This window comes from Diorhabda sublineata, chromosome 7 (genome assembly GCF_026230105.1).
Source record: "Diorhabda sublineata isolate icDioSubl1.1 chromosome 7, icDioSubl1.1, whole genome shotgun sequence".
NCBI lineage: Eukaryota > Metazoa > Arthropoda > Insecta > Coleoptera > Chrysomelidae > Diorhabda > Diorhabda sublineata.
The window spans coordinates 17,728,101-17,750,736 of NC_079480.1; the positions used below are offsets into that span (position 1 = coordinate 17,728,101).

General features: G+C 33.5%; 1 protein-coding gene across 1 annotated transcript in view; it reads right to left on the reverse strand.

The window, feature by feature from the left end:
* LOC130446337 (protein vestigial) overlaps positions 1-11,656 on the reverse strand; it is a 79,532-nt gene extending 67,876 nt beyond the window's left edge. Inside the window, exon 1 of the mRNA XM_056782531.1 lies at positions 11,300-11,656. Within this exon, the coding sequence (XP_056638509.1) occupies positions 11,300-11,443 (144 nt within the window). The 5' untranslated portion in view covers positions 11,444-11,656. The remainder of the gene's footprint in view (positions 1-11,299) is intronic.
* Between the last annotated feature and the right edge of the window lie 10,980 nt (positions 11,657-22,636).

Here is a 22,636-nt window from a genome sequence, read left to right on the forward strand (position 1 = left end):
TCCACAACCAACGACTTTCCGAAATAACGGAATAAATTGATAGCTGAGAAAGTATACGAATTTTCTATCGTCTATTTGTTTTTGTTTGTATTTACAGAACACCTGAAGCTGACGTGCATACTTTCTGTCACAAACTACTGACCTTACTGGAATCCTTATCTGTAAAAAGAAAACTAATTTTATGTAGCTATTTCAATATTGATTATTCCAGTGTGTGTGCTAGTCAAAAATATCTTTTGTCAATTTTTGATTCTTTTGGTATGGTACTGCATTTAACGGCACCAACCAGAAGAATCCTGCTCCACAGAAGGTTTACCTATATCTGAAAGAGCATGCGATCTTTATCTCACCTAAGAAAATTCTCGGATAGTGTCTTCTTCAAAAATTACGTGACACTACAGAAAAATTTATCATAAGACAATAAAAGCTACCAAAGATATTTATTATAATAGGAGCCTCGCCAATTCTCGTAATGTTTCTAAAGAAACATGGTCTATGATAAAGGCTTCTTTATCGAGCATAATCTCTACTTCACCTCATAACCTCAATAATTACTTTATGAATGTAGCCAAAAATGTATCAAATTCTATAACTCTTCCTCATGATCCACTTACACATATCTTTGATGCTAATGCTAACTTACACAGTTACACAGAAGTTTAATTTCGAAATGGAACCTTTCCAAATTGCCTTGAGATTGCTGTAATTATACCTCTGCATAAAAGAGGAGTTAAATGCATAAATGATGTTCTTCCTCCTAAATGTCTACTCTAGCCTAAACAGCCATCACTCCACTGCAATAACTTTTTGTGATTTTTCTAAGGCTTTCGATTGTCTTACAAATTGCAGTACTACCTCTCGTCTTAAGTCATACCTTACAAACAGTAGTCACTTTGTAATTTTTGATACAACGATGTTTTCTTGCAAGCCAATAGAATATGGAGTGTCCCAAGGCTCAGTACTAGGCCATATTTCTTCTTATTATGAGAGACATCGCCTATCTAGACATCAGTGGTGAAATATGTCTATCTGCAGACGATACTAGTTTGTCTTGGAGCAACCCTGAGCTCACAGCACCTCATAGGACCATATCTAGTGACCTAACCACCCTTAAATCATCTAATCTTCTGAGTCTCAACGTTTTTAAAACCAAAATTTCTTCATATAAAAATACCTTGCCGTCTTTTATATCAAATAACACCACCAGGGACGTCATTGATTCTGTAAAGTTCTTATTATTATATTATATAAAAAATTAAGTTCCTCCACTTTTGCGCTGGGATCAGTTTCCGAAGAGCTGAATTTATCCAACAGTTTATAATGCCCTTATTATGTCGTATCTCCGATATATCCTTCCCTTCTGAAGTACGTGAGGTGCGACTTAATTTGAGCGAATTTTCAAACCTCAAAAGAGAACTGTTAGATATTTATTCAGACAAAACAGCAGGGCTCACTGCAGGGACTTCTTCAGAAGATTAAAAATGCACGTTAAGAATTATTAAAGGGCTCAATATTTTACAATGCACAAAAAATGCACAATCACTTGCCAATTGAAATCAAATCGATATAGCTCGTCAGAAGCAGACTCCCTGCACTGTTTCAAACAAGAGCCACATCTAATACAAATATACTTTCCAAAACCTCATGTGACACACACTCTCTCTCTCTCTTTCTCTCTCTCTATATATTTATATATATATATATATATATATATATATATATATATATATATATATATATATATATATATATATATATATATAGTCCTCGAGTATTGGAACACCAGGTACAAATTATCTTCATTAACTTCATAACCTCGAACATAAACAAAATATTTATATTCTGTCTTTTGCATATATTACTGCAACTAATAATTTTTTTTCTATAGGCTGAATAGTTATAAGTGAAGATGTAGACACCACAACAGAAAGCTCAATACGTGTCATGGTGCATAGAGACGAAAACAGATACACAGGTTCAACGAAACTTCAGGACAAAATTCCAAAGAGACCCACCATCCGTGAATGGCACGACGACCCAGCACAAGTCCAGAAAATGTGGCGAACACTCCAGTACAATTCGAAAACTGTAATTCGTCAGGGTTCAAGGAAACTCCAAATGCCTACAATCTACAGGGATCTTCATAAACAGTTACGTCTGTATGCCTATAAGGTACAGTTGCTCAGGCACTGTTACGTGTGTAATTTGCGGTAGACATGTTCCAACGTATTGAGCATGATGAATATTTCTCGAAAAAGGTGTGTTTCAGTGATGAGGCTACGTTCCATGTGTCTGATACAATAAACTGGGGGTTCTGGGTTTTGAAACCCACATGCAGTAGTCGAGCTTCAACGAAACAGCCCAAAGGTTAATGAGTGGTGTGGGCTTATGCATAACAAAATCATTGGTCCTTTCTTCTTCATAGAAACCACAGTTACTGGCTGCGTGTACCTGGATATGCTTCAAAACTTTGCTCTTTACATTGTTTACCGGACACCAGTTAATGATATTGATGACTTGAAACGCCGCATTACACAAGCTTTTAGTACAATCACAGGCGACATATTACAGCGTACCTGGCTTGAAATTTATTAAACTGGAAGTTCTTAGGGCCACCAATGGTGCGCATGTTGAAGTGTAATAAAAAAAACTTTATTAGTTGCAGTAATACACGCAAAAGACAGAATATGAATGTCATGTTTATTTTCGAAGTTATGAATTTTTGAAGTTGTAAAGTAAATTTTGGAACACCTTGTATATAATTCTTTAAGTTTATTAGAAAAATCTTTAACTTTTCTCAGAGCTGAGTATTTAGCTTTTGATTATTGTTATTAATTGTATAAAAAATGTTTCTTTAACACTCTAAAAAACGACTATCAAAAATCACCATTCCACAAATTTCGAACTCGAAGAAGAAGATGAATAGATAACAAAATGATAATAACAATATTAAAAAGATTGCAAATTGGCGATAACCTTCTAAAATCCCATGCGAAAATACTTTACCTAAACATGAACATGAATGGCTGAAAGGTTACTCAATCACCAAAAAAATAATTAATAAAAAATCAATATAATGAATCACGAATCACAGTTTCTCACGCGGTCGATCGGTAAAGAAGAAACCAGACGGAGCAGAAGATATGTAAATTTCGGTTAGATGTTTGTTGCATAGTTGACAGCACAATATTTATTCCACTGAGGAAGACGGTGGATCAAAAGTAAAAGCCGATTTGTGTTAGACAACATTCGAAACGCCATCATTTTCCATAGGTATTTATATGCGAACAAAAAAGTGAACATTGGATAGAAAAGAAATATGGACGGATTTAGAAGAATATGGGCGTTCCGACTAAAACATTGTTACAAAATGTACCGTCCATTTCTATTTTTAGATTCATTCTGTATTTGATGTCGGTTTAGCATATTATCGATATAAGTTAAGTTGATATTAATGCGAGGATTACATCAAAGGAAAAAGTTTAAGTAGTCAGTATGTTTTTCTTTATTTGTAGTAAAAATGTGATTTGAAAGTCGTTGCATTCCGTTGCAGTATGGATCGAATTGATATGTTGTGATATGGAATTTACGAGTATTCTTTAGGCGCAGCGTCTGGGCCATATGACGTGAAGCAAATTGTCCGCTACGAACTAGTTCAATATTCAGTTCCAAGATATTGAGAAGTACAAGGTTTCCATGAACAAATAACTTACGAACCAAAAGAATATGAAAATTCAGAGAAAATGCATTGGTAAAAAATGAATTTTAGAAGCGGTTTGAAAATCAAAATCTTACAACTAAGCTGGAATATCTGGAACTGTGGGTGAAGACTGAAGACACTACCACTACGTCAACACTAACGAATACACTGCTTGTCGTGCATTTCAATTACCAAGGGATGGTCTTCAGAGATTGAAGCTGAACTAAAACCAAATAATTTGCAGATTAATCAAGAATTTCAGTATTTTCCAATGGTATGTTACAGGTACTTACGAAGACGACATTTTCGCTGTATTTGTTACGAAAAAGGCAACTGAAGAGTTGCCATTTTTAGATACTGTAGTAATTAGGAAAAGTAACAGGCTAGAATTTGATTTATTTACGAGAAACCCAGATACATTTCGGTCGATTCTTTCCATTGCATAAAACATAAGATAGCCAGCCTCCACTTTCTGGTACATCGTTTAATTCATTTCCCACTTTAGACACAGTTAATTAACCGTTATAAGTTTAGGAAATCTCTATCAAAATAACCTTTCTTCCAAAATCACAATGTCAAACAAAAAAAATTTGCTCTGGTACCTTGCAACTCTGTTTATACAGAATTATTGGGAGGAATTATCAACAGATTGGACTGAAAATTGGTTTATAAATCCAGCTATACATAAAAACAATTGTTAGGTAATCTTAAGGATGAAATAGCAGATTCAAAGAATATCAATATGAAATCAATATGGACCTATTCCTTGAAGTTTAGTGGTTAAGGAAATAATATGTAATTGGTGGGAGAATTTACTATAACACAGATAGGTCAAGTTAATAGGTTTTCGTTTACTTTTAGACTTTGAAATTATATAATCCCTCAAAAGAAGAAGTTCAGAGAAGAGACTCCCAAACCCTGGATTTCAACAAAAAAACCGTCGGCACACGTTGTTGCTTAAAACTGAAGTAAAACTGCGGGAGTGTGTTAATTTCACATTTTATTTTACTACTATCTATAATTAGAAATTGTTTTATGGGAATTATTATGAAAAAAGTCTTCTTGACAAATATTAAATACTAGATTATATATAGAAAGATAACATAGGCCGGTTTACGAGGATAGTTCCAGAAGTAACTGGCACAAAAAAAATTTTGGAAAAAAATATATTTATTTTTTAACATAATCTCCTCCTCTCCAATAAGTTCGATACCCTTTTCATTATAAGAATCGTCAAGCTTTTAAAAATAGCCATTAACTGCCGACATCACCTCTTCATTGTTGGAAAATTTTCTACCACCAAGCCATTTTTTTAAGTCTGGAAACAGAAAATAATCCAAGGGGGTTAGGTTTGGAGAATAGGGTGCATAAGGTAGCAATTCAAACTTTACTTTTCCCACTTCCTTCTTAGCCAAATGCAGCCGTTTTTGACTGATTTCTTCGCTCAAATGTTACAATAAGTTCGCATAATACTAGCCGTTGATAGTTTATCTTTTTTTAAGATAGTCAATGGAAATTATCCCACAGGCATCCCAAAAAACCGACGCCATGAACTTGCCTGCATATAGAACGGTATTTGCCTTCTTTAGAGTCGGTTTTCCCTATTCATTTCATTGTTTTGATTGTTCTTTTGTATTGGGTGTGAACTTTGTTAATTATTACCACAAACTCAATTGAAACATCTTCTCGACGCTGTTTTTGTTTCATTGTAAGCAAACACGTCACCCATCCTGCGCACAGCTTTCTCATTTCCAAACTTTCAATTAATATGCGATGTCCGCACTTTCAAGTGCCTACTATGTCTGCTAGCTCGCACACTTTCAGCCGACGATCATCCAGTACCGCTTTCTGGAGTCATCACCTCATTAAGTCGACCACTGCAATGCTGGTCTCCGCTAGTCGTACGACCTCCTTTGAACAGAGGTATTTTTCAAGCGACTACCGCCATCTCTACTTTTGGGACCACACATGTACAGCGAGTGTTGTTTGAAATTATGTATCGAACAAAAATTAGAGCAATTATATACAATCAAATTAACAACCTCCTTGAAATACAATGGTCTAGTTTCTTTATTCTCTTTGAGGCATCGACTATTTGGAGACAGTTGTATCTTGATTTGCTTCATGATGGTAATGTCGATGAACTTAAATGTGATAATTCTGATTATAAAAGTTCTTTATTTTGTATTATTGCTTCATATTTTCCCCAATGTATACATTGACTTTTATGAATTTCATCAAACAGTAAAATTTAACGTTCGATTTTATAGCTTTGTTGTTGTAAAATGAATAATTTGAAAAATCCTGGTTTTCTAATTTCATTTAGTTTGACGTTGGGAAATTAATGCTTTCAAAGCTGGAAAATATTTAGAAAAAATATAATTCTTAAAAACATGTTATAATCAATTATATGGGATATTAATATTTCTAACTCAAAATATAAAATGACCTTAGTGCTAGAACAAGATATCTAAATTTCCATAGTAGATACACATTTATATTTCAAGGACTACTTTTCTATATTTCTCACAAATTTTTTTGGAAGCAAATCCTAAATACTCCCAATTGATTAAAATTTTGAAATTATATTGCAGTAACTTGGTGTCGAATCTTTACAATCTCCAGAAAAATTGGTAAAAGTATTAATTTGAGATGTCCTCGGAATTGTAGTAGCCTAATTGTAGTATTGATCCTATGATATGTAGTTCAAAAGATTAAGGATTCAAGGATTAAGGAATACGACTGGAAACTGAAGAAGAGCAGATACTAAAAAAAATGCGTTGGAAAGAAACGAACTAGATGCGGTCTGAAAAATCAGAATCTTAATAGATTAAGTTCAGGGAGAATTTTGAAATCCCGGATTTTACAAAAAATAAACGTCGACCACATTGTTGCTGCTTAGTTAGTGGTATAAGCAACCAATCCCCATCCCCTCCTTGAAATACTGGGGTCTGGTTTCTTTTAAGCCGCCAACACTTGAAGACCGATATAGATAGTTGTATTTGGATTTGTATCATAAGGGAAATGTCAACGAGCTAACATTTGATTGATGATTTTGATTATGAAAATATATAATTGTGTAGGTATCATTACATATTTTTGTTATGATTTGTAGATTAAATTTTGTAATCTTCATTAAAAGTATCATTCGTCGTTTGATTTTATTTATTTGTTGTGGTAGATTGAAAAATATTGGGATTACATCGTCTATAGAACATGATAAATAATAAACAAATTATTTATTCACTATTTTGGCTTTCGAAATGTACTAAATAATTAGTACTAGCTTTTAACCGCGGTTTCGCTCGCATTGAAGCCATTAAATACCTAAGTATCGGAGATTATTACAAAGTTTTTGAAAGCTTTTCTGGTTTGCCAAGTAATGGAAGTAAAACTGAGGCCGCGATCGCAGAAGTGGTCTAAACTAGAAGATAATGCCGTGGAAAAATTAACAGTCATAAAATAGTATCCTTTGAATTTATTTGTCAGATTTAAATTTCAATGAAAATTTAGTTTGTTTTAAGTTTTTAAGATAGAACTATTTTAGAAACAAAAACTGTAATATTTAATTACTTGTAATTGTGAGTTGGGCCACTTTTGCATTGTGGTTTATAATGTCTCAGATATCAATTTATAATATGAGGCCATTTTGGACAGGAATAAAAATCTATATTACTATTAATATCTCTATTTTTATTACACACTACAACAAATAGAAATTGAAAAACAATTAATCATTTTGGTTATCGAGGTTGTCAATGAAAATCTCATCAATAACTGTTGAAGATGTTTTTAAATTGCTGTAAATATTATGATGAATTGGGAGTATATAAGACAATAACCCTATTAAATCTTTCTTTTTCTTTTTACAGATTGTGTGAGTAGTGGGATATAAAAGTTCAAGATTTTCAAAGACAACAGAATTCCTCTTAAGTTCAACTTCACGAGTCTTCATAATTATTAGAATATTTAAAAGAAAATTTAAAAGGATGAATTTCACAAAATATTAGCCATTGCATCTTTAATTATTCAACTGTGCCTTTATCTCAACATAGTTTACGATTCGTAATATTTTTTTCTAGAGAATTGCAAGAAAAAAATAAATCTTTTGTCAAAAAAATTATTTTGAACGGTTTACTCTTTATAGCCGCTAAAATAACTTGCTTCTAGTCTTTATGCACTTAGATGTTTTTGAAGAACCGTTTCTGTTTTTCCACTTAATAAAAATCCTGATCGCATGCTCACAAAAAATTTGTGGTCAATTTTATGAATACCATATTCAGTGGAATTGGAAACAACAAACTGACAGAAATGAGCCATCTAGATATGCCATCCACATTGATCAGAGTACATTATAAGATGTTTGGATTTTACAATATTTTTTAAGAAATACAATAGACAGGAAGCTATTTCTTCGAGACATCTGGATACTATAGTTTCATCCCTCAAAAACATATACACTTCATCATTTTTCATATTATGAATACCTAAGAAGTATGTCCAGAGTTGACGCTTGTAATAACATATTCCTGTACTAATAACAGGGGTTGGAAGTGTTTTCATAAGATCGAAGCAAATTACACATACATCTTCATCATTTTTATAGATTTCTACATCTTTTTTAAGCCTTCTCTTGCAGCATTTGCCCTGAGTGAATATAAGTTTCTTTCTTTTTCAAGTCTTGTTTTTCATCATTATCAGCCGTTTTAATTTTAATATTTAATGCATCACACTTTTGGCATAAATCTGTTACATGAAAACTCTTGTTAAATTGTTCATTAAATTCTTTGCTAAAAATAAACTTCGGTGCTGCATTTTCAACTCTTTCCGCGTACTAACTTAAATCCAGATCTGGCGAGCAGAATTATTTTTACGAATAATATAGTATTTATATACTTATTTACACATGTTACACAGGTTAACCCGCTTTTGCGTTTTTGTCACAAGATGTTACTGTTATGGGAAAAGATATTCCTTGGCGCCATCTCTTAGTTATATGAGATACTGAAATTAGGCCATTTTTGAACATTTTGAACCACTTTAGCGCAGACGGCCTCAACTTTACCACTGAAACAACACATTTTTCACAGATCTTTCATCTTTCCATTAGAGAGCATAGCAAAAGGGAAATTTTTTATTCATTTAGCCAATAACAATAAGAAGATAATTTTGATATTAAATTGAAGGATCATACTACCGTTAAATATCGACCAATCATTACGCATGAATAGCGCCTAATTAGCAGCTTTACAAAAACTTTGAGATATCTTTAGGCACAAAAAGCTATATAACTACTACGAAATAGCTTTTATTCCTCTACAAGACCTAGATTCGTCCATCTTTGGAGTATTGCTCGGCTCCCAAGCAAACTATGAGAATGCTCGACTCAATACGGAAGAGAGCAAGTCGACTTACAGCTAAGATCATAGAAGAAAGGTCACTGTCTCTCTCACTCTGTTTTACCGATACTACCACGGCAGATGCCATAATACCACTTGGGAGACCTACTCCGAGGTCGCCGGCAAAAGCACAGAACTTTTTTTTATCTGGACCTATTTCCGTTGAATGAGCTACTTAGGCACGTCTTTTCCGAACACTACAACCTACAGAAGTTTAAGATCAATATCCACAGGCACCTCTACACGGCAGGCACCACTTGGACTACTTGAGTGTAATAGTGTCTGCAAATTGTTAACAATTTTTTGACAAAAAACCATTTTTTTTTCTCTTTCAATTCTTTATTTTTGAATTACGTTGAGCTGTGATTTATTATCAACTTATTTCCACGCCCAGTTCATGATGAATAAACCAATAATGTCTCCATCAACATATTGTGCAAAGTGGATATAGTTTCTGATAAGGCAGGTAGTTGCAACTTATTTACTCTGTAATTTGCCCAGATAATCTTGGAGGAACCTCCAACTGTCTTGTATGTTTTAAGGGTTTTTTAATTACTCTTTACTAAGGTAAAGTGACAGTTGAGCCGAAATACCCAATACCGTTGACTAATATCCGCTGCGTCCTTAATGAGAAACAATCGACGGCATGTATCAACAAGATGTTCTGGTAAAAAAATATGATACAATTCGCTGGAGACGGAAAATAGAAAATGCGGAAATTGGGGGATAAATTCTTAGGAAAAATGTTACCAATCATATCGAGAGAAATTGAGAAGATTTTCAGTAAATTTGTGGATGGAGCAAAAAATGTTGGCTTTCAAATTAATAAAAAAAATGAAATCCATGGATATAAGCTCCGATGTCACAGATTGAAAGCAATAATACGAAATGGATAACAACTGCTAACTGTAGATAAACAATTTTTTGACAAAAAAGCATTTTTTTGTCTTTTTTTTATTTTTTCGTAAAATGCTAAACTATGACAAATTATTAACTTTTTTCACGCTCAGTTAACATAAATTTCATAATGAACAAACCAATGTCTTTAACATGTTGTGCAAAGTAGATAAAATTTTTGGTGAAGCTGGTAGGTGCAACTTGGAGAAGCCTCCAGCTGTCTTATACATTTTAAGGATTTTTTTGATTACCCGATTAGGTAAAGTGACGCCGAGTCGAAATGACAAATGCCCACTGCGATATTAATAAGCAAAATTCAGAAATCAACAGAATGTAACAACAAAATTTTCTAGAGAAGCATGATCGTAGATTAGTATTGGTGGAAAAATATGATGTAATTCGCTAGAGGAGGAAATATTTTAGGAAAATGCGGAAATTGGGGGATAGATTCTTAGGAAAAATTTGGTTGAAGCAAAAAATATTGGCTTACAAATAAATGAAGGAAAAACAGAAGGCATCGAAATAAACTTCAAAGTCACAGATAAAAGCAAAAATTCGAAATGGATAACAATTGGAAAATACTATAATTTTGAGGAAATTGATCTAGTTCATTATCTAGGACTAACTATAACATCTACAAGCCAAGATGAGGTAGGTCTGAAAGTAACACAGCCGTAGAGATCATTATAAATAATTCTGAGAGCAAAAACCTTCTAATTTCAGTCAAAATCGTAGCAAATAGTTCTATACGCATTAGAAACAGGGCAAAAGGGGGGCGAATAAACTGGGAAAATATATGACGGTGTAAAAATGGCAGAAGGTATATGTAGAAGACGTATAAAAAACTAATAATGATACAAGAAGTCCAAGAAAACCCAAATTGCTTGAGAACAAGATAGTTGTGACACATTGCAAGACTGCCACAACAGAGAATTGGGAAAATGGTGCTGGAAGAAAATGGCTCTAGGAAGAATTAAGCAGCCAAAGAAAAAATTGCTCCAAGAAGAAAGGTAAGAAGGGTTGAATGAAGAAAGTAGCAAAGGACCGAGGAAAATGGAGAATAATAGTAAAGAAGATTGATGTAAGGTGTCTAGAAGATCTGTTAAAAGTTCAATAAACAGATTCTGTAAATATTGATAATGCCACAAGAATGCAGCGCCTTATTGTTATTGCTTTCAGTGAGTTAATTAAGTTTGTCAGTTAAACGAACGACTGACTATAATCGAATAAAAAAATAATAGTTGTTATTTGTACTAGACGTGTTGTAAGAATTGAAGCAGCATTACTTTCGTATTTAACTCACCCTATCATATTGGTGGGCAGCTCCGAAGGGTGAAGTAAAAGGCCCTGTTCTTGGAACAGGATGCGCCGACACTGGCGGAGCTGCTCCAGCTCTTTGATATAAATACGGATAATATGCCTGGTACATAACTTCAGAACAACTCATTATTTAGATATGCACATTATTAACCGATCGCTAGCACTTTCTTCAATCTAATTTCACACGAACAACTAACTGAAGAATTTATCACAGACGCACCGAACATACTTTACGTTCCAAAATCCATCAGGACATCCTAATTGCCGAAAGTTCACGTTTGTATATTAAATTGACGCGACGTTACTCAGACCGGCATGGAACTGATTCTTGGACTGAAATAAAAATTCTTCACCCTTGTTTCCATACAACCCCGCCCATTTTCCCACTTTGCGCAGAACTGAACACACCTTCCTATAGTGATTACGGAATTCCTCGGGCGTCTACCAATCATAATCGAGGTTCAAACTTGAGGGACCAATCGTGAATCGACGTTCGGTTTGGCTTGAGCAAGTTTTATATCAAATAATAGTCCTACAAAGGGTATGGAAGCCATATGGAATCATTTTAGTTGAGTGATTTGCTCTTCATTATTGCTGGCACGCTTTTTTTAAAGTGTGCGTATCTGTATTCAATTTAGTTTGATGAATTTAATAGAGGAGTGAATGTTAGGAAATGGGGAGATTATTAGATATTGGTTTGGAGAAGTATGGGGGTTATTATATTATTTAATATTTTTAAAATAAAAATTATTTTATTATTAAATTATTAATAATTGCTGTGGTGCGGTAATTCAGGGTGATTTTTTTAAGGTAGAATTTATGAAACTGTTCCTTAAAAAAATAAAAGTCTGTACTTTTTATTGATCTTTCATTAATCAAATTTAGTTTTACAGACTTTGGTAATGATTTATCAATTGATATTTTAGTAATTAACTTTCTTTTAAACTAAGTAAGTGGACATCTTAACCTACCCTTCCATGTCAGATAGCCATAGCAAGAACTAGAAGATGGTCATATAATTTCTTCGTTTTCTCCTTTTATTTACCCCTTTCTTCGATTTTTCTTGTCTTAAGTCGTTTCTTTTGGCTTTTTTACATGGGTACAAGTATTTTCAAATGCAGGACAATTTTGATGCATACAGTAAATACAGTAAATCTTATATCCGATTTTCTCAGTTTTATAATAATTTACCTAATCCTTAAGCACGCTTCTCCAATTTCAGAACGATCCTTGCATGGCTATCCACTTAGGAACTCGGAGCACGACCTTTAACAACCCACTCCACGTTCAGAATTAGTTAAAGGATCAATATTTTACAATGCAAAAAGAATGCATAATCACTTGTCAATTGAAATCGAAATATTTACTGGAAAGTGCATTATACTCTGTAAATGACTTCTATTCTAATAATATTTAATTTCCGGGCATGCTGCATACTAGTTTAATTTTGTTATGGCCTTATATAGTAATAATTACCTATTACTATTACCTATAATTTTCTTATTTATTGTGGTTTTTTTCTGTATATTGAAATTCTATTTCATTTGCATCTTCATTTAGTTATTTGTATGTTTGTTCCTAAAGTTTTTACAAGCTTTTGTCTACAAATTGTAACCATTTTCTGACAATAAAACATGTCTCTCTCTATAAATTGAAAAATAGATATTCCTTTCTCCTTGCTTCGATTTTTCTTGTCTTCAATCTTTTCCTTTGTCTTTCTTGTCTTTTTTTTACATGTGTTGCAAGTATTTTCAGTAGAATTTCTATGCATCCATTTAAGACATTAAATACAGTAAATCCAACCTTAGATTTTTTCAGTTTTATAATAGTTTGCCTAATTCGTAAGCAAGCTTCTCCAATTTCAGAAAGACCGTTTCACGGCTATCCACTTAGGAACTCGGAGCACGACCTTCATCTACCTACTGCGCGTTCAGAATTAGCTAGGGCTCAATATTTTGTAAAGCAAAAAAATGCACAATAACTTAACAATTGAAATCGAGTCGATATCATATGTTCCCGCATTTTGAGGGCATATTTACTGGAAAGTGCCTTCAACTCTGTATACGACTTCTATTCTAATAATAATATTCAATTTCCGGGCAAGCTGCATACTAATTTGGGACTTATAAACAAATTATCACCTACAATTATGTTATTCATTCAAATTCGAAAAGAGTAGCTGGCAGCTGAAATTCGTGTCTGTGAGCTTTGCTACATCTGGTTAGAAGTTTATGTGTTCCAAAGAAACCTTCTGATTTGAATGGAAATGCAGCTGGAACTTGAATATTCCTTAAAGGTTTGGGAACCACCACACTTAGAAATTCCTTGTACTAAATGTGCTTAAGAATCCTACTGACTGCGCCACTGTTCTATTCATGAAGCAATTGCGTAACTTTGTTGCATATGAGCTTTTTTTCTATATAATAGATCCCAGCTGACCCTTACTTCGTACTGCCTCTAAAGATAAATAAAAGACCTAACTTTTGTATTAAAATAAATTTAAAACAATCAAGAGAAATTGAAACAAATGAATGAAGTTTTATTATTATTTTTGATTAAACAAACATGATGTAGCTTACTTTTATAACGGAACTTTTTTGAAATACTGACTATTTATAAGATTTCAATTTGATATTGATAGAAACACACAGTTTCATGTTTTCTGATAAACTAAATTTTTTGTTTGTTCTGTTATGTGGTGCGTAGATAAGCAAAGATGACAGTTTTGCGACGCGCGTACACGCGACGTATAATTGTCAATCGAAACAGAGAAACTCCCAGTTGATTTCGCTAGCTTCCAACGACTAGCCTTGCAATTTATTTATGGTCATCGTAAAGTCCAGACGTACCGGAAATTTTAAACGTTAAAAATCGAATTGTAAATCTTTTGAATTCATTGGCATACGCGGGATCGAGACATACTCTCCTTTGTATTTTCCCTCTATGATTCTGACATAGCAATACGACTATTTTCTTGATCTGTCTTTCTTTTGTTATCAGTGTGGTTAGCACGTGAGTTAGTTCTCCGCACACTTTATTGACGGCGACGACCTAAGCCACCTAAAAAAAGAACATAACTTGAAATGTCACTATCGCGTAGGATCATAGAAGGAAGAAGGTTCTCGGCCACGTAGCGGTAATCGTCAGTCACAAAGATAGAAGGATGCACTTTTTGTCTAAGGTATCGATCGACATAGAGTATGGATCGATGTAATAGTTGGTTATCAATTGTTAAATATTATGATTGCGAGGAATTTAGTTTGTGACAAAACATTGAAAAAAACAAAATTGTTGTTTTTATTTGATTCCGAGCATTTTCATATGTATTCACCTTCCAAATTTTATCTGAAAATTCAACTAACCAGCATTTCATTTTTATATATATAGATATAATATATACCTACACACGACAATGATAAGGAATACTGAATTCAGTCTAGGTCTGATATGTTAAAAAATACAGAAAAGGAGAAACTTTTTAAGGGTCAAAAGTGTTTCATCACATTCAAATTGTGGAAAGCTTGAAATTGTTCATTATAACATGATTTCAAATTTCATATTACCTACCTTCATAAAATAACAATTCAATTTAATTTTTCGGTAAAAATTAGAACTTTATTATCAAGTTAGTGATTAGGTCATAATATTCGCTTTATTTTTAAAATAAAAATCTTTGCTGACCATCATAATTCATTTGTGTCCTTCGTTTATTCATAAATAAATAAATCAATTCCTAAGAAATATTAGGTCATCTAGCCTAGATTTTATTTCAAAATGGACCATAACACAATTTTCACGATCCAGGAAGTGAGCCACAATATAAATCAGTGAACAACATTTGTTCCAAAACATAATATTCGGTTTCCTTTTAATAATTTCTTGAAAATAAAAATTCCGAAAATCAGATGTCTCAATTTTAATAGTTTGCTATAATAATGACCCGATTTTCCGAAATTTTTTTTTGGTCGCGTGACCTAACTGCAAAATTAATTGATAACTTCCTGATTTGACAGCTGTCACATGCGAATGTCATAATAGCAAAGGCATAAATATTTTTGATAAATAATAATTTTTATCTGAAATTGATGTTTCATCAACGCCGAATAAAAGAGGGGGCCCTGGGCTTTATTGACTGAATGTAGGGGTTGGCGGAGTGGTACGAGACCGTACGAGACCGCTAGCTTTAAACTCGATTTCTAAATATGAAAACTAGAATCTATTTTTAATAGAGTGAATAATCTATAATTGATGTTATATTTTACCATTAGAAGAAGTCAAACTTGGAAATGAAGTGTGATAATTTCGAAAAAATTTCAGATATTTTGGAATATTGCCATTTCTTACTTCACCCCATCTGCAGGGCAGAATGAATTTCAAGTTGATTATGTCTGTATGATTATTACAAAAAATTTTATAAATTATAAGTATATAAAGTTTATAAAGTATAAGTATATATAAGTATAAATAATTACAAGGATATACTTAATTGGAAATCTAAATCTCCCCGTCAGAATAAGATTCATGGAATGTTATGTGTGGTTAGTACTGTGCTGGACGGAGTGGAAACTTGGACCTTGAAAGGACTCTATAAATGCCTCCTGAAGATACCCTGGACTGACTGAATCACCAAAGATGATGTACTAAGACGCATTGGTCGCAATAAAAAAAAACATCTTACATAGGACACATCTTACGCAACGACAAACACCTACTGCTACAGAACATAATGCAGGGCAGAGTAGAGTGAAAGGAAGAAGAAAGAAAAAGAAATCCTGGCTCCTTAACATAAGAGAATGGACAAATCTTAGCGTCGGAGAATTGTTTCATGTTGCGAGCATCATCTTCATCCCTGTCAACGTCAACACTGGAGTTATATGCCCAATTGCGACATTTTTTTTCATTTCTCCCATATAATCACAATCTATCTAGTATCTAAAACAGACGCGTAGGGGTATCTTCCAGTGAAGAAACTCTTTTAAGTATTGAGCAATATAAATAGTATAAATACTATAAATAGTATAAACCAGCAACAAATTTAACATGACGCTGTGATATAAAATATAAAGCTAGATATAATTAAAAATTAGGGATCGAAGTCATTATCATTTAAAGTGTGAATTTGCCTATCAGATTATTACGTTTGAAGCGTTTTAATCGTCGCACTTCGAATGCGTTATCAAATAACTGGTTTACTAGAATATTAGGGTGGTCACTTATTATATTTTTCACTGTAACGTTTTATTTCTTCTTTAATTGAATGCTCTTTTTCTATTGATGATGATGTAACGTACCTGGGGGCGTTGACTATGGATCGTAAAACTTTGTTTTGAAAGCGCTCTAAAATAATAATATTGGAATTGCTCGCAGTTCCATACGTCCATACGTTTGAGGATAGCCTTATATACTAGCAATTTGTTAATTCTACCAATTAACCAGTAGATCTGCTTAAATTCAAGTTCCAGTTGCTTTCTTTTGGTAAATATTTGCTTTTGCCAGGTTAATCGTCTATCAAGATGAACGCCTAGATATTTTGCATCGGTAGCTTGAGTTAGTTGTTTTCTGTTATGTGTAACTGGTGGACAATGTTCTCTCTTCATTGTTAACATTACATGAACAGACTTGGTCTCATTTGCTTTGACGCGCCATTTTTTTAACCAGATTTCTATTTGATTAAGATTATTCTTGAGATTTTGCCATGCTTTTCTAGAGTTTGGATGTCACCTGCAAAAGTTGCAGCTTTTGTGTCCCTACTGGAAGGAATGTCTGCGTTATGCAAAAGGTAGAGATCCCAGGACGCTTCCTTGTGATATGCCAGCTGTAATGGGATATAGTGGCTTATATTGATCTTACTGCTTGACCAGGAAGATCTTATCCGTCAGATATAACTATAGGAGGAGAAAAAAGAAATGTGGTAGACCTTATCGAATGCTTGACTAATGTCTAAGTTGCTGGGAGGAAGGATTTCTTTTTTAGCGCATTTTGATTTCCTAAACAATTCTATGTACCTCCTCTATAGTGCCATGTTCCGCTCTAAAGCCAAATTAATGATCTGAAATGAGTTTTTTGTTCTCTAGAACTGGGATAGTCGTGTTGAAAGGAGCTTTTCGAACACCTTCGAAATTATAGGTAGTAAGCTTCTTGGCCTATATGATGTTAACTTTTCTGCTTTTTCCACTTTATGGTCGATGATCTGTGAAACTTTCTATTGATCGGAATAGTAACCAGTCCTTAAAACCGCATTAAAGATCTGTTGTAGCATTTTGAAACTTTGACTTGAAACTTCTTATTACAAGATCATACCCCTCTGTCTTCTTTGGATTTAAGTTGTTCTTAATTGTATTTTTTATTCCCGTGCGGTTAAATTTTTTTATCGGTAAGTTCACTTGCAGAGGAGTGTCCAAAAAGTTATCTCTTCATAATCCATAGTAGGGTTTGCTTCGTTTAGTTCAAATACTTTCACCAGGTAATTAGCAAAAGTTGTTGCCTTTTCTATGTCATTTCTTGCTCATTTTCTGTTGCTATCTCGTACTGGAGGGTAAAATTGTTGTTGCACCTTTTTAATTTCGTTGTCGCCCTCCAGAGGTAATAATCTGTGGCTACAGAGCAGCTTCTTCAGATTCTTTGTTTGATTGCGATTTGTCGTTGTCACTTCTTGAAATTTGCCATTTTTTTCGTAACTGTCTGTTTCCGGCTATTTTCTGTCTTATTGCAATAGGAATATCACTTGTGCTTTCTGAGCGATTATTTTCTGGAGTTGCTGCCCGTGTGGCCTTTTGTATGGCTCCAGTTGATTGATAAATTGCTTGGTATATTTCATCTGGCGTTTTTAACGAAATTTGTGTTGAAATATCTAAGTCTACGCTTTCTCTAAATTTTCCCCAGTCTATTCTGTGACTATATAGCCTAGGTGGAAGCAATGAAATGACAAACAAAATATCCATCCTTTTGATTTTGTCATGTCCTGTCTTTTTTTTGTTCACTCCAAAGGATTTTCAAATGTCCTTTCTGGCTTTGCGGGTGTTATCATAAGAGAAATCAGAGGCTCTGAATTCTCTCGTTGTAACAAAATCACATTAGACTCTTCAATTTCTTCTTGTGTCTATTTCTGAGACTGTGTTTGTACTTGTGTAGGTGAGACAGTCATTTTTATGAAATACGCAAACCGAGAGACTTAAAAAACCAATCGAGGTACATATTTGATCAATTTAAATTTGGTTAAAGTCATCTCCTAGTCACTTTATCAAAGGTTCATTTAAAAAGCGAAAATAACAAATATCGTCCTTGTCAAGGAGAAAGTTTATAAGCTGGAACAGCTTGTGTAAAAGAAACAAGTTTTTTGAGTAAACCCATATGATTATAAATATTATCAATTGTTTGCACTATTCTTGTAGTAGGATCACAATACTCAGGTAAAATTACTCAAACAGCAATTTTCTAAAATCATGCGATCCCCTTCTGAATTGCGTAATGAAATTTCCACACAAATTGGTAACTTTTATGACCAAATTTCATATCTGGTTGCTCACTAATATTTAAATTGAACCAGTCTGTACCGGTTTTTTGGAGTGAACAATTTGTGTTATTTTTTTCCATACTGAACTAGAATTCGCTTAAAGTTTTGGTTTTACTAAGATGCTTAACTTCATAGTGACAAATATTTTTCAGGTTTATTTATTACAGAGTACATTTCAATTGGAATCCTTATTAACACATCACATCCCATTCCTTTTCATGATACATCATTTTTATCACTCCCACGTTAAATTCCCAGTTCATAAAAAATAATTTCAATATAAAAATCACTCAATATAAGTAGAGTGTGGCATAGGGTGCATGAGGAAGTAATTCAAAATTTAATTCATTTATTTTGGCCATTGCAGTAACGGATGTTTGGGCTCGTGTATTGTCTTGATGAAACACCATTGTCTTCTTGGCCAAATGCGGCCGTTTTTGCTTGATTTCTTTGCTCAAACGTTGCAATAAGTTCGCATAATACTGGCCGCTGAAAGTTTTCATTTTCTAAAGATAGCCAATCGCGCAGTCCAAGAAACTAGAGCTATGGCCATGACTGCAGATAGAGTGGTCTTTGGCTTCTTTGGAGCCGCTTTTCCCTTTGCAATCCAATGTTTTGATTCATATTTCGTTACGGGTGTAAAATGATGTGAAAATTCGGCTTTATTTCTGTGAACCATTTCCAAACACTCGATGAAAACATCTTTAAAACACTTGTTTTGTTACATTGTGAGCAAACGCTGCACCCATTTTACGCACAGCCTTCTCATGTCCAAATTTTCAGTTATTATGCGATGTACCGCACTTTCTAAACTGCCTCCTATATCTACTAGCTCGCGCACTTTCAGTCGATGATCATCTAGTACCACTTTTTGAATTTGCTTCAACATTTCTGGAGTCGTCACCACCTTATTTGCGATGCTGGTCTTCACAGGTAGTACGGCCTTGTTTAAACTCTGCTACCCAATGTTTTACTGTTGATAACGAAGGAACAGTCATACGCAGAGTGGAATCTGGTTTAGATTTTATATTGTTTAAGGTCAGACCTTTCAAATAAAAGTATTATATAATATAACCATGACCAATTTCTTGCATGTTTACAAACTCACTTGAAACGTTCACTATTAATGACTGCCAAACAAATATCAAGCAACGTGGCGTCTTCAAACTTGGGACATATCCTTGGACCATCCTCGTAGCATCATTATTTTACACTGAGCATGGAATAATATCTATGAAATATCTTAAATGGGGAAAAATCATAAGCAGCGACTATTACGTAGCGTTATTGGAGCCTTTGAAGGATGATGTAGCTGAAGAACCGCCTTATTTGAAGAAGAATATCATGTCACAAGTCAATAAAATCGGTAGCCAAGTTTCATTAATTGGTCCACCGTATTATTCAGTATTCTTTAGTATCATTTGCATTGCTGAAAAGTTTATAGCCAAAACTGAAACCAATTTTGAGGCTAAGGGACACATCGTACTATAGAAATAGTATCGCAAAATTTTATTACAACTATAATCATATTTTCGTCCTCGAACGAATTTTTTTTGGATAATAAATTTAAATTCTATCGGAAAAATGAAGGTTTTTCTTGATTATGTCAAATCTGATACAAAAGCATTATTTCTTCTGCCCTCTAGTTATTCTCTCTAAAACCTCTCAGTCAATTATCAGATCTCATAACTGAAAGCATCATGTAGTTTGGCTATTCACCAATAGATGTTACTACAAGTTATTTATTTAAAAGTTGATATTTTTAATCCAATCAATTTTAGGATAATTTCTGTTTAGGTATACTAATTTGATGAAACGTCACCTTTTCTATTTCTATTTGTGAAGCTTTAAAGTAGAAAATAAAAAAGATGAAGCAAAAAACAACATTGTGAAATGAAAATTAAAAATGATAAAGAAACAATAAGGAATTGTTTTGAGTGAAACGAATATTTTGAAAATACTATCTATATTTTCTAAATCAGAATACGCATTATAGCATTTATTCGATCAAATATGTAACATGATAACATAAATTGTGTAAACTCAAAAAAATTTTTGCGTTAAAAACATTCAACTGGCCTCCGCAGAGTGTGAAAACTCTGCGGTCTTCACACAGAGCTTTGAACTGTACAGAAGTGGTTCATACTTCCCATTGGATTCTTCTCTACTAAGTATCAATAGTTCTGGTCTTCCCACCGAACTTTGGACTGTACAGGACTCGTTCATGCTTTCGTCTCGGATTCTCCTCTGCCAAGTATCAACAGTTCTGGTTATTATTAAAACCATTCACATAAAAGTAGACTTCGTCACTTAACAGTATATTTTCAAAGTTGTTGCATACCGCAGAATTTCGTTCGCAAAATTATTTGATTTGCGTGGTACGTATCCTTGAATTTTGGCTTTTGCTTTTGAATGCATATCTTTTTTTAAAATCGAAAACAGAGACAATAATTAACCAAATGAGGCCTTCACTTCTTAAATTATTTCCTTATCGCGAACTGAACGAGGGGTCGAAAGGGACTAGATTTTATATGTTTATCATTTCAACTGTATTTCAAACAATCAGATGAATTTTTTCTACTATTTTCATTTGGAATATTGTATATACGATACGACTTGAAAACGCTCGTACACATAAAGCGCAATTATTCATTACTTCAGAGTTAAAACATGCACCTGATACTCTTTTTGTACACTTTGTATCATTCTAAACATAAAACATATTTCTAGTTATATTGTCTCTACAATAATTATTTTCTTAATCCATGTTTTCGTAAACAAAATTTTTCTAATATATTCATTTGCAAAAATACTACCTAAAATGTTTTGGAGGTTCATAGAAAAATCTTGTAAAATATGACTTACATATAAATGATAAATTTGTGGAGTATTTCTAATGTATCTATTTGAATCAATTATATCAGGAACGTTGGTTAAGAATGGAAAATCTGCAAAGCTTAATTACGATTTCTGGTACCAACCCTACTTTGACGTGATGGTTTCTACAAAATGGGGAGTACTAAAATTATTCAAGCACGGCTACCACAAATCTCATTCTGAAAATCCTGATATATACGGACTTACCCTTAATTTCTTCTCATGGAGCAAAAGGAAGTTCAAGTCTGAGCTTGAAACTCTGATTTACTGATAGAGAGCGTTGCTTAATTTTTTGAATAACTTATATTAGTGCTGTACCCTTTGTCACGTGATCTGTTCACATTTACGTAACTTTATAAGCAAGTAGTGCTTCATTTCTATTAAGTTGTTGGTTAATTTTTAAGAGAGTGCAGCATATTTTACTTTTTTATTTCCGTAAAGGAAAGGAAGCTGCTGCGGCTCACAAAGAAATACGTCTAGTTTATGGTGCTGATTACTTAACATAATGCACGTGTCAGAATTGGTATTCATTCTGGAGATTTTTCCCTCAAACATGGGAAACGTTCTGGTCGGCCTACTGAGTTGATGATGACAAAATCAAAGTCATAATTGAAGAGGATCGTCAACATGTATCGCAGACAACAATTGAAAAACACTTAAAATGCCTTGGGCTAGTTAAGAAGCTTGATATATAGGTACCTCAGGAATTGAAAGATATTCATTTAACACAAAGAATCAACATTTGTGAATTGTACCTTAAACTAAATGAAACCGACACTTTTTTGAAAAGAATCATCACTGGTGATGAAAAATGGGTCATGTACAGCAATATAGTTCGAAAACGATCATGGAACAAACACTTTGAACCATCACTAACCATATCGAAAGCTGAAAAACAACAAAAAAGCTCATGCTGTCAGTTTATTGTTG